General features: G+C 39.9%; 1 protein-coding gene across 1 annotated transcript; it reads left to right on the top strand.

Moving 5' to 3' along the window:
- The first annotated feature begins 1,441 nt into the window (after positions 1-1,441).
- On the top strand, positions 1,442-10,889 carry LOC122656608 (DNA repair protein recA homolog 3, mitochondrial-like). Its single transcript, XM_043851205.1, has 8 exons — positions 1,442-1,620; positions 3,020-3,077; positions 4,873-5,090; positions 5,513-5,600; positions 6,365-6,537; positions 6,724-6,870; positions 9,411-9,545; positions 10,354-10,889. Exons 1-8 carry the CDS (start codon positions 1,564-1,566, stop codon positions 10,747-10,749), a joined length of 1,272 nt encoding a protein of 423 aa, XP_043707140.1. The 5' UTR covers positions 1,442-1,563; the 3' UTR covers positions 10,750-10,889.
- The last annotated feature ends 3,728 nt before the right edge of the window (positions 10,890-14,617 follow it).

The raw sequence follows: 14,617 nt of genomic DNA, 5'->3' as shown, positions 1-14,617 counted from the left end.
GAGCTTTAGGAAATTAGAGAGGATAATTTTGCTCAAGTGTGTTGTGTAGCAGGTAGGGTTTGCTACAGTTTAGTCCAATGGCTAGACTAGGGGTGCAAGTTTGGCCCTGATGGCCCGAGCTCGTCCTGAACCCAAATAGGGCATGGGCAGAGATACTCTGGCCCTGAGGGTGGATCAGGGTTGAGGCCTTAGATTGAGCCCAACCCAACCCGACTCTGTCTACCTCTTCTCCTTGCATGACCAGATCATGCATCTCCCTTCTCCCTCATTGTCAGGGCCAATCAGGGTCAGTCCGATCCGATCTGAAGGGTGGGTCAAAATTGGATTTTTTGGTTGAGTTAAGAGCGAGGTTGGGTTGGGGTTTATAAGGCCCGATCCAACCCAACCTTGTTGCAACCCTAGGCCAAATCTTTACTTTCGAAATCATTCATTTGCAAAGAGCAAAAGCAAAGATGGGGTGGGATGTCTTGGCGGGGGCAAGGTGAGGGTTGGGGGTTATAGATGGGGAGGAGCTGCAAGTGGAGAAGTGTTCGATTGTTTTGAAGAAGATGAAACAAGAAAAGAAAAAAAAAAAAACAAATTTGTGGGTCCTACCTCATTATTATGTGATTCAAATAAAAACTATTGCAGTTTTGGACAACATGCAATAGATCAAAATCCAGATATTGAATTCAAGATCGGTCATGGTCAATACCGATATGGATAGGTGAAACTCGGTTTGATGGGTAAAAAATGAAGAAAATTTAGGGTTTAAAAAAAAAAAAAGAAAAGAAAAGAAAAGGGGTTTGAATCAATTAAAAATATTAATAAAATATAAAAAATACCGATCAGTAAAAAATTCAAAAACTCAAATAAATGGTAAGTATCAGATCGGATTGATCGATCCAAGAATACTTTGATAGATCGGTCTAATCTCGGGATCGATCATGGCCAATACTGATCCGATCCGATCGATCGATAACGACCGATCCGATCCAATATTATGAACCATAACAACATGGCGATTAATAAAGAATCTGATCTAGGCGGGTGAGGGGGGTATACCCTCCAATTCCCTACAATCCCTCACATGGGAGTTGAAATGACCACTTACCCATTGCTTGGACACATTTCCCAAGGCAGTGGGTAAATGGTCATTTCACTCCCATGTGAGGGATTGTAAGGGAATTGGAGGGTGTCAGAATTGTAGGAGATAAAAATTCGGGGAACGGGGGGTTAGGGACTAAGGGAGTGGGGGATTTTGAAAAGGGTGCCTTGTGACACAAATGTGGAAGAAGAGAATCGATCCATTGACCTACTGGGCGCAAGCCACTGGCAAACAGCTGTTCAAGCCGCAAGGATACAAGTTCAAAAGGGAGGGAAACAAGAATACAAGAACCCTAGGTGTAGTGTTGTGCTGAGTGTTGAATACTTGCTTACTGCGGAACGCTATTGCACGCGTCAGTAATAACTCTACAGCAGACGGGTATGTAGGAGATATATAAACAGTGTTAGTTCACTTTATTTGTTGTCTCCGTCGAGGTTGTGTTTCGTGTGGGTTTTTCGAACTTTTACTTGCAGACGATGGCGGGGCTTCTTCGACATGCTTCTTCTCTAGAGCGCTCTCTATTTGCAGCACAGGTTCTAGCTTCCCTCTTAATTTTTTTCCACCTCCTTATGTTGATATTTATTTTCCGAATTCATTTTAGGATGTGAATGTGTCCCGTAGATCCTTGTAATCGAGAGTGCTGTTTCTGGAGACTGATCGTTTTGTTTAAAACCCTTGTTTCAAGCTTCTTAACGCTGGAATCTTTTCAAAAGATGCGATTTTGTGGAGGCTTTATTTTTCAGCAGAAACGAACGCTTGTCTTGAAGCGTTCCCTTTTTAAGGTTGCCTTGAATCTTTCTTAGCAAGAGTCTTCATTTGTTCAGGACATGTCTTTTGCGTTTGAAATGATAAACTTTCCAGGCCACTACCTATGTTCCTTATGTTTTAATGTCGGCAGTTTGTCTAACTATCAAAGAAAAGCCTCCCCCCCCCCCCCCCCCTTCCCCCCTTCCCCCCCGAAGTAAGTGTTTATTTTTTGTTCGTTTGTGTGTGTGTGTGTGTGGTTCCGAGAGTATGTTAAAGTAGTTTATTTATTTATTTTGATGAAAGTGATAAATCCGAGTTTCGCTGCTCTATTAAGACCCTATCTTCCGGTGGGCTATCTGTATTCATGCCTTTTCTTACCATTTGAATGAGGTCATTCTTGGCTTTCCCTTTCTCCTTTAAGCACCTTAAACTTGTACCATATCACTCATTCTTATCGGCGAATTCATTGTTTATTGTTATGGTTTTCCATTTTAACTTGTGCCTTTTTTTATTTGTTGCCGTGCATGGCTGAACCATTTGCCTGACTTTGCCTTTTCTTGTTACATGTCTCTTTTTCTTCGTTCCCTTGAACTCATTTCTAATTATACTTCCTTGGCTGGTCACTTATCCATCACAACATCCTCTTCCATGAGGACTGTGACACCCTCTTTTTTTTTTTTTGTGGGGGGGGGCAGCGGGGGAAGGGGGTGTTTATTATGTGAAACTTGTGTAGAGCTTCTTAATGGGGGTTATCTAGTTTCTGAGCTTCAGAGGCCTGTGTTGAAATATGGTTAACTGTATTTGAGAGAACAGGCATTTACTGATTTATTGGTATATTATGTTTGTGGGGTTTCATTGACACCAATGCATGCATAAATATGCAATTAAGTTTAGAATTATTCACCTTTTATTTAATCTATACTCTTTTTCATTAGACACAGGCATTGTGCAAATTATGCTTACTTCCTAGGTTTCGTCAGTTTATTTTTTTTGCTTAATCTGTGAATATTAAATTTCATCTTGTTCCATACTACTTTTTTTCACTTATTTTCTTGATGATGGTTATTATTTATAGTAGGTAGTTGCTGAAGTCTTACAATTTTGTAGCATTTGAAGAGGGCCATTCATGACAAATTGTCTTCGTTTTTTTTTTTTAAATATATTTATTCTTCAATGCTTTTGCAGGGTTATAGACAAGGTATTTGGGGGCTATCTTCCCAAATTTGCTACTTTTCTTCTAAAGGTCTGAAGGTTCCAGCCCAGCTCATCATTCCCCCTAACCCCCGTGGCTTTTCTCTTTTCTGGATATTTTCATTACTCAAAAAGAAAATAATACTTGTATATGTTATTGGATTACTTTAATTTCTTAGAATATGTTTTGGGGTGGATAATTGATTGAGACATAGTTTGATGATTTTGTTTCGAGGAAATCCATCCATGTATCATAGTAAATGTTCTTGACTAAGTTTAGTTTCTTAGATTTTAGATATCAGTCAGCTCAGTTTAGCTCAGTTTGTTCCCTGGAAAATAATATTTGTCTAAAAGTTTAGCTCAGTTTGTTCCCTGGAAAATTATATTTGTCTAAACTCTACAATCCTCGCATTCATGTTTGAAGAAACAGTTTTTCATAGACTAGCTTATGGATCTATGTGCGTACTTCGATTTTTGTAATATTGCTAAAATAGATGGCATGCTTAAAGTACGCCACATTATAAGGCAAGGTACCACTTTTTTTTTTTTTTGTTGGGAACTGGAGGTGTCTGGTCTTTGGCCGACTAATTCCCCCAAGGCTCGTGCACGACCTTCCCCCCCAACACACACGAACCAGGAGATACTGGGGCCCCCATGTTCACCAGGGAGTTTCCTCTCAGGCGGGTGGCCCCAAGGGGGGAGGTGGAGTCGAACTCAGGACCTTCAGCTTCCTTAGGCCTCCTCCCTTGCCAACTGCGCTACCCCTTGGGGTTGCAAGGTACCACTTTATTTGATAGATATCTAACTTTTAAAAAATTTAAACATTGTAGTCAACAAAAATTTTCAGCCTGCTGCACCCAATGAGTGGAACCAGGGACCTGGCTTTATTTATAGGTCAATTGGTGGGGCAGGTTTTAGAAACATGGAGCTGATCTTGACAGTTTGAGAAAGCCCAAATCTATAGCTTTATGTTGAAGAGAGTGGTCATTCATCTTTGCGAGAGAGGGGACCTCGAGTCCTTTTACTTTAATCTGTGAAATTATGTTCTCTCCACAGTCGTAATGATGCCAAGTCAATGGTCAGGGGCTGTATTGGAATTTGTCCCCAAAAGTGTAGAGGTAACTTTGACGACCTTAAGATACAAGCATTCAGTAACATACATTCTATTACTAATGTTACAATGAACTACAAAAGAAGAAAAACTAGGAAAAAAGTATTGCATTTTTTTGCATACTCGTGGAATAGTAGACCTTGAGTAGCTGTGGATCTCTTAAAGGCATTGAGAGTTAATGTGATCTTCTTGCACCATCATAAGTTATTTCTTCATAGTACAGTATAAAATAGGCCTAGGCGCAACAAGATATACCTTAATCAGTTACAGCACTAATTTAAAAAAAGAAAAAAGAAGGGCTCGTAAGATATGGTGCCTGACCATGTCAAATCCTGGCCAAGCTGGGAAGGGGATGCCTTGCCAACCAGGTGAGCACCATATTTACAATGTTGTGCAACCAAATTCCTTGAGCATCAAGTAGTACCTTGTTTCCTAGGTCTTCCCACGTATGTGCATTAAAGGAAAGATGATTTCTAAACACCACATAACAAAGAGCCAAGTATGTAGCAGACAGCATTGCGTGAAATAGCTTTGTCAAGTGAAAAAACAAACTCTAATTAGTGTAAACCTTATGCCTAGTAAACTCCATTTATTACTGTGGGGGAACACTGTGGAAGCTAGTACTTAGTATTATTTGACAATGCCACTCACTGGTCAATGACTGGTTGACTCTTTAACTCCAGTTTTTTTGTGAGTTATGAGCTGATGGCAGGCTGCATCATTTCTTTATCTGCAGTTGGACGGAAGTCTAAGTCTTATGGAAGTGATTCAGGTGAAGAGAACATGTCTAAGAAAGATTTGGCCCTACATCAAGCCCTGGATCAGATAACAAATGCCTTTGGAAAGGGAGCAATCATGTGGCTTGGCCGCTCTGTTTCTCCTAGACATGTTCCTGTGGTGTCTACAGGATCTTTTGCTTTGGATATGGCATTGGGGATTGGTGGACTCCCAAAGGTAAATCTGTCTGTGCCCCCTGGACTGCGATCCGTTGCTACTCAGAGTGAGGTTCTTTAGTGCTCTTACCGTTTTAATTCTTCTCTAATTTATCTCTATTCCATCCGGTTGGATGCTCTCCATGTTGAATGAGCATATCCTTATAAAGTATTTTTAAAGAGAAATGAAGGGATTGGATGATTTCCCTTCTTATGATTTTTAGTTATATAATGAGTCAGTATTTGGTATTGATCAGAGGCCAGTACTATTTCACAGTTTCGCTTCCCATGTCTTCACTTATCATTTTCTCTTCTAGTAACAAATCAGCAGTTGTTTCCATCTTAAATTCAAAACCTATTGGTTAGAATGAATAATGGCATCGCATTTTGATCTTTGCCTCTTACCATTTCATTGTCTTATATGTTAGCTTTGTCGTTTTGCAGGGACGTGTTGTGGAGATATATGGCCCAGAGGCCTCTGGGAAAACAACTCTTGCTCTTCATGTAATTGCTGAAGCACAGAAACACGGAGGTGACTGCTAAGCTGTTGGCAAATGTTCTACTTTACTTTTCTGGTTTAGAGAGGGTGTAGAGAAGTTGATTCTTTGTGGGTGGGAAAGAGCTTAAACAAGTGTTATAATGTCTCTGGTTAGAGCTGATAAAGTACTGTATTTATTCGTGCTGGACCTCTCATCTATGTCTTTAGAGTTGCTTAATAATGCAGTTTAGTAAGAGTTATTAAGAGATTGGAACAATGCAAATTGCAAAAGTCTAGTTTCCATTCCGTGTACTACTCACTTCCTATGAATTGATCTGGACTATTCAATTTTCCTGCATCTCTTGGAGAGAGTGTAAAGTCATACAAATAGCACAAACCTAAGATCTATAGGTTGCCCTATTTGCATCATTTCCAACTGATTTTTAAAATTTTTTAAATGGATAGTAACATCAATTAAATGCTTTGGTCTTACACATAGGATCCAAGAAACAAAGAGATGTGTTTATTGCAGTCTCATACATCTTCACATAAGAGGGTCTTCTCATTTTTATTTTAATAAATTAGGTTTTTGTTGAGAATCATATTCATGCTTTTGTTTTCTCTTTAACTGAAGGCAAAATCTTATCTTCTCTTCAAGTGAAGGCAAAATCTTATCTTCTCTTCAAAGACTTCAAGGAGCACAGTACCAATTATGATTTTTTATTTGCATGTAGTGATGATTTATTTGCATGCATTCAGGTTTTTTGGATATGCTGCTCCAATTTATTAACATGTTCCATGATATCTCCTTCTTGTAGGCTACTGTGTCTTTGTTGATGCTGAGCATGCTCTTGATCCAAAGTTGGCTGAGACGATTGGTGTAAAGACTGAAAATTTGCTTCTGTCACAACCAGATTGTGGGGAACAAGCACTAAGTCTTGTGGACACCCTAATTCGCAGTGGGTCCGTTGATGTTGTTGTTGTGGACAGTGTAAGTAGTTCAAGTAGAGGGTTTTCACCTGTGCTATATACATGTATTATGCATCGATTACAGAGGGCTTGGTTCTTATTGTCTTTGCATGCTTTTGCTTCTTGTTTCCTTCAATTGGATGTTTTGGATAAGCTACATGAGTCAGCATTGAATAGTCGATCTGTTTATAACTGTTTTGAATTACAGGTAGCTGCTCTTGTGCCTAAAGGTGAACTTGATGGTGAAATGGGAGATGCACACATGGCAATGCAAGCAAGACTGATGAGCCAGGCACTTCGCAAGTTGAGCCATTCATTATCCCTCTCCCAGACTATTTTGATCTTCATTAATCAAGTGAGTCTGAACCCCCATCTCAAAATTTTCCTTTTATCCTCTTCCCCCTTTTGGTGGAAATGGTGATTCAAAGAGCTCAAAGAAAGTTTGGCCAAGAGATTATTGTAAAAAACCAAAAACCATACCACCTAAATAACGTTTGATGTTGGTATAGACTGGACTGCTTTATAAATTGAAGTCTCTCTTGAGATGTCATCATTGGTTCAATAATTAGATGATTTGGTCTTCCTGTGGAACAATACGTTCATCATGGAAACATGTTGCATAGCCTTCCTTAAGATGTGTGAAAATTTCCTAAATCCATCTGTGATTTATTGACCCAGCCTAGCCTTCCTATCAATAGCTGTCATGGATTTCCAATTAGCCACCACCTTGATTATGATTTGTTGAAAGTGATGTGGTAATTTAGTAACTACTGATTAGAATATACTTTGTTTTGGTTCCTTAATGTAGTTAAAGGCTGACTGTACACATACTTTCTTGTTTGACAAGTATTTCAAATTGTTGTCTTTGTATCCTAGAAAACCTTATTTATTTTTGGTCAAAGAAAACCCGTTTTAGCAAGTACTGTATTTTGGGAAATCGAAGCTAAAAATTTCTCACCTTGCCTTGCACCTTTTCTTTTGGGGGAGGGGTAGTTATGTCCATAATACATTAATGCCTATAGTATATCATTTTGCGAGTGGATTTTATTTTGTTTGAAGTATGGCTTACAGTGGGAGTCCAGATCGTGTTTGGTTCTGTGAGTCTCTATATAAATCCATCATAAGATATCTTTTAACAATGATGAATGAAGACAATAACTTGCTTGGTGATTTGGTGTTGATTATTATCTCTTGATTTTAATTTAGGTGAGCTCTGCTGGTATAATATAGTTTTACTGTACTGATTATGGTCTCATTTGATTTGATTTTCTTTTCCTTTTCCTCTTTTATTTCTTTGTTTTGTTTGCTAATTGATTCACTATTTTAAAAACTCTAACTCTAAATGGTTGACAAAGCTAAATCCTCCTTTCCTACTTCTCTTTAACCTAATGCAACATCCTAACGGCCTAATCCAAGAATTCTAAATCTTTTCTATGGTGCCCTCTTTCACGCTAATTAAGCCTATTTTTTGTGGATGAACCATCAGATTTCCCAACTTTTAACATTTAGATCCATGTCTGGGGATGCCATAACCTGTCCTCCTGTTATCTCTAAAGATTGTAGAGGTCATATCCTGCTATTAAGGGATACATCTGCAAAGGACCTTTACTTCCCTTCCCAGAGGGAGCAAATTGTTATTCAGGGTCTCATATGTGGCTTGATGGAACCAACCAAACTTCGAAGGACTTTAAATGAAATTTGTCTAAATTATTGCAAATCTGCAATGAATAAATAGATGATCTACTGATTCCCATTTTCCTAGGCACATACGACAATCATAAGGGAACAACTTCATTTCTTGCATCTCTGATGACCATCTCGGTCATGTTCACTTCTTTGTGTGTGGCTTTCCATTCAGAGGCCGATCTTAAGCAGCGCCCTAACTGGCATGTGTTTCTTGTCTGGAAACTAACCAATACCATAGGCTGATAGGTTTGAGGCTTTGAAGAGTGATACTGGATGGCAACTTGTCATCTTCTCTAAGACCTACACTGTCATTAAGCTTCTTTTTTTTTTTTTTTTGGGGGGGGGGGGGGGGTGGGCATGGTGGTGGTGGTGGGTGTGTTGCTGAACCAGATATAATAGTATTTCTTTGTAGAAATAAACAATGATGTGGAAATCTCGTACACGATAAAACTAACCCCCACAAAACATCCTCCTGATATCCCACATCAAAGCTGATGAATGGAAGGGTCTACGGAAGAATTTAACTAATCACTTTCCAACAGTGAGAGTTCTCTGCTAGCTGTTTGGGTGATCTCATTTTCTTGATCATGATTATGTCTCTAACTAGTTTTGGGACCCAAGGTATAATTGTTGCCACTAATTGCAATGCTGTTCAACTTCTGGTGTTTAAAAGAGAATTATTTCAAGCTTCAAACTTTTTTAAGGCTCATCAATTGGTGTTTTTGCCTATGCAGTCAATGTGTTGAGTTTTGAGGTCCACTTTCACTACGGTTAGAGAGTTGTCTTTTAGCCGTATAAGGCTGACTTTGATCCAAGCAGGCAAGTTTGGAAAATGCCATCACCAGCCAGCCGTTTTTTCTGTCCTTGATTGGGTAACTAATAATTTGATTCAAATATGCCATATGACTGTTTGTGTCAGAGGGGAAGCAACTATTTATAGCCAAATAATGACTTGAATTTACAAATTGACCTTGTCCTGGCATGGTTGAATCAAAATTTTCATGTTCACCTTTTATAGCCAAATAAATTGAGCTCATCCGAAAAATATCTGCTATTTTGATCCAAAATATTCATGCAATACAACTTGTGGTGGGTTCCAACAACTTAGCCTGTATAATGGTTGAGTTGGCCAGTATGAGGAAACTGAATAGAAGGGACGCAAATTCATCTTAGCGTCATGACTGAAGAATTCTTGTCACATGCTTTCAGGTGAGATCAAAGCTGGCCACTTTTGGAGGATTTGGAGCTCCTACTGAAGTTACTTCAGGAGGCAATGCTTTGAAGTTCTATGCATCAGTGCGCCTAAATATTAAAAGAATCGGGCTTGTCAAGAAGGGAGAAGAGGTAATATCTTTCATGCATTTCCTATTCGTAAAAAAAGAACCTGCTTAGACTTATTGCATAGAAACATGGTAGCAGGGTAAATTCAAGATAGTTATTAGTTACAGTGAAAGAATGCCCGTATGTCATGTAAACCAGGGAGTGTTCGGAACTGCTATCCAGTGGGTCCCTCCCGTAGTTTGCTTGTAGTTTCAAATGCATAATATTTTTTGAAAGAAACTGTCTCTGCTCTTCAATTCAAATTTGTCAACAAATAGCCAATTTTATATCTGAATATTTAAATCGTGGATTTATTTAATAGTATATGCATATCTTATGCTCCCTCAGTCCCAAAAACAGGTGTTTATTATTATTATTTTTTCACAATCCCAAGATGTTTGTCCATTGTGGTCATCTAGGCATGGAATCTTTTCACTTCCTCACAATACCCTGTTTGCCCACTCCTACAACCATTTGGTAATTAAATGTTGTGGGAGTGGGTTTTAGTGCTTTTGGAAGAGCTTCCTTATAATGCATGTTCTTTTTTCCTTCAAAAAACGACACTCAATTTGGGATGATGGGAATAAATTTAAAATGTTAAATTTTATACAAATTTATTTTATCATTACCAAAACCCATGTTGCACCATATTTTCCCTTCAATTAGATAGGTACCACTTAGGAGATCTGTTAGGCTCAAATCGGGCCATTTGAGTCCCTCCCAAATTTGGTGCCCATATGCCTGGAGTATGCGGCCTTCAACTTTTAGACTAGTTTCTTTCCATAAAATAGAAATGCATTTATTGATGGATGAATCTTTTGTTATTTTGAAGACCGTTGGGAGTCAAGTTCTTGTGAAGATAGTAAAAAACAAACATGCTCCGCCATTTAAAACTGCTCAGTTTGAGCTTGAGTTTGGCAAGGGAATATGCCGTGATGCAGAGATTGTAGAGTTGGGTTGCAAGCACAAATTGATCACCAAGAAGGGATCAGCATACTACAGCTTTGATGATCGGAGCTTCCATGGCAAGGATGCTATTAAACGATACTTAGCTGAGAATGAGGATATTCGAGAGCAATTGATGACCAGGCTCCGGGATAAGCTAATGCACATGGAGACTGACAAGGATAAGGACTCAGAAATTGATACCCCAGATACAGATGCAATGGAAGAGAGCGTTTCACCTGATACAACTGATGAGGAAGCTATCGCTGCTGCTGAGGCCTAAGTTTGCAATCCACTGTCAAGTTTATTAAGTTGGGCCTCCTTATTCCAGGACAAAGCCAAGGCTTCTGGGTGTGAAAGTGTGTTTCGTTTCAATCACCGTTGCTGAGATGTTAGGTTGCAATCTACTTAAAGTTGTTTACTAAGTTGGGTCGCCCTATTCCAACACAAAACCGAGGCTTTTGGGTGTTTCGGTCAGTGCTGTGACGGGTGAGGTTGCAATCCACTTAAGATTTACTATGTTGGGCCACCATTTTCCAGTGAAAAACCCAGGCTTCTGGGTGTGCAACTGTGTTGTGTTTTTTTAGTATAGACAAGCACAAATTTGGTTGCAAAGAGTTGGGATGGCCTCAGATCTATATCACCTGGTATGGGTGGTTCGGAATCAGGTGCAGTGGATTTTGCCAACAGAAATATTTTATTTTCTTTCCTTTTTTTTTTTTTTTTAAAGATAGTTGATGTACAAGTTAATATAAATATGTGCATAGATGGTACACCGGAGCATTGCATAGATTATTAATGCTGCTTGGACCAGACGATCCCATCCGGCACTAATTGTTTAGCATGGTCAAGGGCCTTTATTGTGCTAATATCCATCTTTCATTGTTTTCTGTACCCCAATTTATTGTAAGTCCGTATTCTTCCATTTTGATCTCTTGAAGCTTTGAAGTAAAGTTTCAGTAATTATGAATTTGTTTTTATTTTTGCTTCGCACATTGTGATGATTTTGGCGGGGAAATGCCCTGCTAGTAGCAACTCGGACTTCACATTCTTTGAGATTATGGTTTGAGATAAGAAAGGAATTTAAGGACGTTTGGTTAGATGCTTGTATTGGTTTTTGCTGGGTCTAGACACCTCATAGATGAGTCTAGCCTTGTTTGTTTTCCTTTTCATTTATTATTAAGTTTTCTTTCCGTTTCTCTATTCCCTCGGCTGAGAAAAAAAAAAAAAAAAAAGGTAGAAATTCGGACTGTGTCACCTACTCACATGAACATGGTTGGGATATTTCCCTAGTCCCTTGTTTGCATGTAGGATAGAGATGCTTTTTAGTGAATCTGGCGGTGCCCCCTCCAGTGAGTGACACGTGGTGAAAAAGAATCCAATGTCTGTTAAACGTTTCCTCACTTCAGGCCATATCACCCATTAAGCAAACCCAATTGAAGGGATTACCCGCCCAGGAAGAAAATGTGTATCATCTTCCTCGCTCGTTCCTCCCAATTTTTCCTGCGCAATTCATTATGACACTTTTCTCTTCCAATGCTAAAATCCCAGCGTCATATGGTTCGTCAAGTTAAAGACACTTTGTAATGCATACCCAACATTTTTTAGTTGAAGTTGGAGGTTCTTGTGGACTGCAATACAATAAATTGTGAAATTTTGGTTGATATGCACCCCTGTAGTTTGAAACAATAACTAAACAATCCCCTTAGTTTCAATTTTACAAAAAATCCCTCAATGGTTCACGGTGTTAGTAAATTATTAGATTTGCACGTAAAAATCGAATCCGGATCAGCTCCACATATGTAGAGACTAGATAATCTCCACATAAGGTGGTAGGCTGACATCTGGACAATGTGAAACCGGCAACCTCCTCTCCCCCCAAATTGCCTTTTTTCTTTTTTCTTTTTTAAATATCCCAAAACTGTGGGACCCACACCTCTTCTTTAAGTCGATTCTCCCTGCTCATCATATCTCTCACCGTCGCACCCAAAAATAGTCTCTCCTCAACTCCTTCCCTGCAACCGTGCCCACCCCTTTTCTGCATCCTCGTCCCAACTCATGCTCCCTAGTCCCTTCCAACCCTGCCCCTCCCTCGACCTCACCATTGTTCCCCTTCCCTGCAAAACCCCCCGTTCCTACCCTGCAATCCCAGCCCATTCTTCGTGTCTTAACTTCTGATTTTGTTTTAAGATATGTTCTCGTTCGCGCTATGACTTTCCATAAATAGTCAATCTTGGTTTAAATTAATGAGTTAATGGTTAAGAGAACAAAAATGGATGTCTTAAAAGAAGGTCTTTTTGCAGGTGAAGAATCTTGGAAGGGAAATGGAAGGATTGTCGAATACTTGACGATCCGATCGATTAAACCCAGATTTAATCGACCTTCGTAAGTAGTGCTCAACCTCATTCGAACCGAACGAATAGCAAATTTGGTTCTTCTGGAAAAATTTCTCTGCAATTTCCTAATGGACCCAGATCTTGAAACCCAACATACTCATAGTATCCATCAAATCCGTCGTCGACAGATCGGAGGTAGAACCAATAGCGATTGAGGAGAAGCATGAACCCACCTCCGGAATTGCAGTCTCAAGAGTTTGTGATTCGAGTGACTTAGAGCAGAGGGAAGGCTGAGGGGGTCAGTTGTGTGTTTTAAAGGTTGAAATGGGTACTTGGAAGAGGTAAAAAGGGATTTGGAGTTATGTATGGTGGGGTCGGACTGTCGTATAAGGGTGGCGTAAGGGAAGCTGTCATTAACGAAATCGAGGCGGGGGTTTGCAGATAAAGGGAATATGGGTGATGCTGGGGAGAGGGCAGGGCAGGAGGGAGCATGAGTTTAAAGGTGCCTCCCAATCCACCGCCCCATCAGCTCCATCCTAACGAGGTTGATTCAGCATCCAGTGCTGGCGTCTTGACCGGCGTTGCTATCGTTGTCGCAATACCACCCAATCTACCAAGGATTCCATTTCCGGCACCGGTATTACAACTACTGCACAACCAAAAAGCCGGAACAAACTTAAGTGATCTCATTGCTCACCATTGATAAGCCATGCTAGTCTCCTAATAAAATATAGAACAGAGGAACTTTAAATCGATAGATTTTATCTTACGGAGGGTGAATCGTGTAGTGCAGAGCAGAGGGTGGTTCGTGTTTGCAGATTGGTAGGCGGAAGAGGAGTTGAAGAAGAAGAAGATGATGTGGGCCCCACATTTTTAAAAAATAAAAAAATGTACCTTTAAAGGAAAGGTAGTCAGTTTTAGATTGTCCAAGTGTCAGCCTACCACGTTATACCACGTTATGTGGAGAGTATCTAATCTCCACATATGTGGAGCTGATTCGGAAAATCCTCGAAAACCATCAGAAACGAGTCAAGGTTTTGTTACACATCAGTTCCAGCGAATTGTAGACGACAACCTCCAAACACGGTGGGGTTCTGCTAGACTCTGCCCATCTATATTAGGGTTCTTCTCAAATCAGAAGCCGTTCAAGACCTCGCTTGACACCTAATCTCTCAATCAAATCAATGAATCCTGCCTTTCCCCTCCAAAACCCGAACTCCCACGACGATGTTAACCTACCTAGATCTCGCTTTTACCAGACAATAACCCGAACTCTCTGGCGAGTTTTAGAAACATTCGCCGCCGCTCCCCTACGAGACCGTTAACAATTCTCAGGCGCAACGCCTTGCCAGTCCTATTTATCCAGCACAGACCGGTAACATATTAATTGGAACGCCTTAGAATGGAGGTCTCAAATGGATTATTGAACGGTTGGCTCTGCGATTTCCGGCGATTATCCGAGCTGAGAGATGGAAGTTTTGCAGTATTCAACCGTTGGAATGATTTGCAGCAAATAAAAATAAATTAGAAATTAACTAATTGAAGAGTACTACCACCAATACCGATAGAGAGGGAAGAATGGAAGATCCAGCGAGCACCACTGTCGAGCTAGGTTCTGTGTCAAGAGAGAGAGAGAGAGAAAAAGAGAGAGGATACAGCGGAAGCCTGGGATTTTGCGATTGTCGACCTTGGTTATTGGTAATGTAGTGAAGTGAAGTAAACATTTAATAGCCGTTGGATTCTTTTTCGCCATGTGTCTTTCACTAGAGGGCGCACAACCAGAATGTGCATTGGAGAGGATTTTTATCCGTTAAT

This window comes from Telopea speciosissima, chromosome 3, assembly GCF_018873765.1.
Source record: "Telopea speciosissima isolate NSW1024214 ecotype Mountain lineage chromosome 3, Tspe_v1, whole genome shotgun sequence".
NCBI classification, from domain to species: Eukaryota; Viridiplantae; Streptophyta; class Magnoliopsida; order Proteales; family Proteaceae; genus Telopea; species Telopea speciosissima.
This window is presented reverse-complemented; position numbering and strand designations above follow the sequence as displayed.

Excerpts from the sequence above, each read along its gene's own strand:
- LOC122656608 (XM_043851205.1), top strand. The coding sequence starts at position 1,564 with ATGGCGGGGCTTCTTCGACATGCTTCTTCTCTAGAGCGCTCTCTATTT. Across the intron at positions 3,078-4,872 it reads TTGCTACTTTTCTTCTAAAG|TTGGACGGAAGTCTAAGTCT; the intron begins GTCTGAAGGTTC and ends CTTTATCTGCAG. Across the intron at positions 9,546-10,353 it reads TTGTCAAGAAGGGAGAAGAG|ACCGTTGGGAGTCAAGTTCT; the intron begins GTAATATCTTTC and ends GTTATTTTGAAG.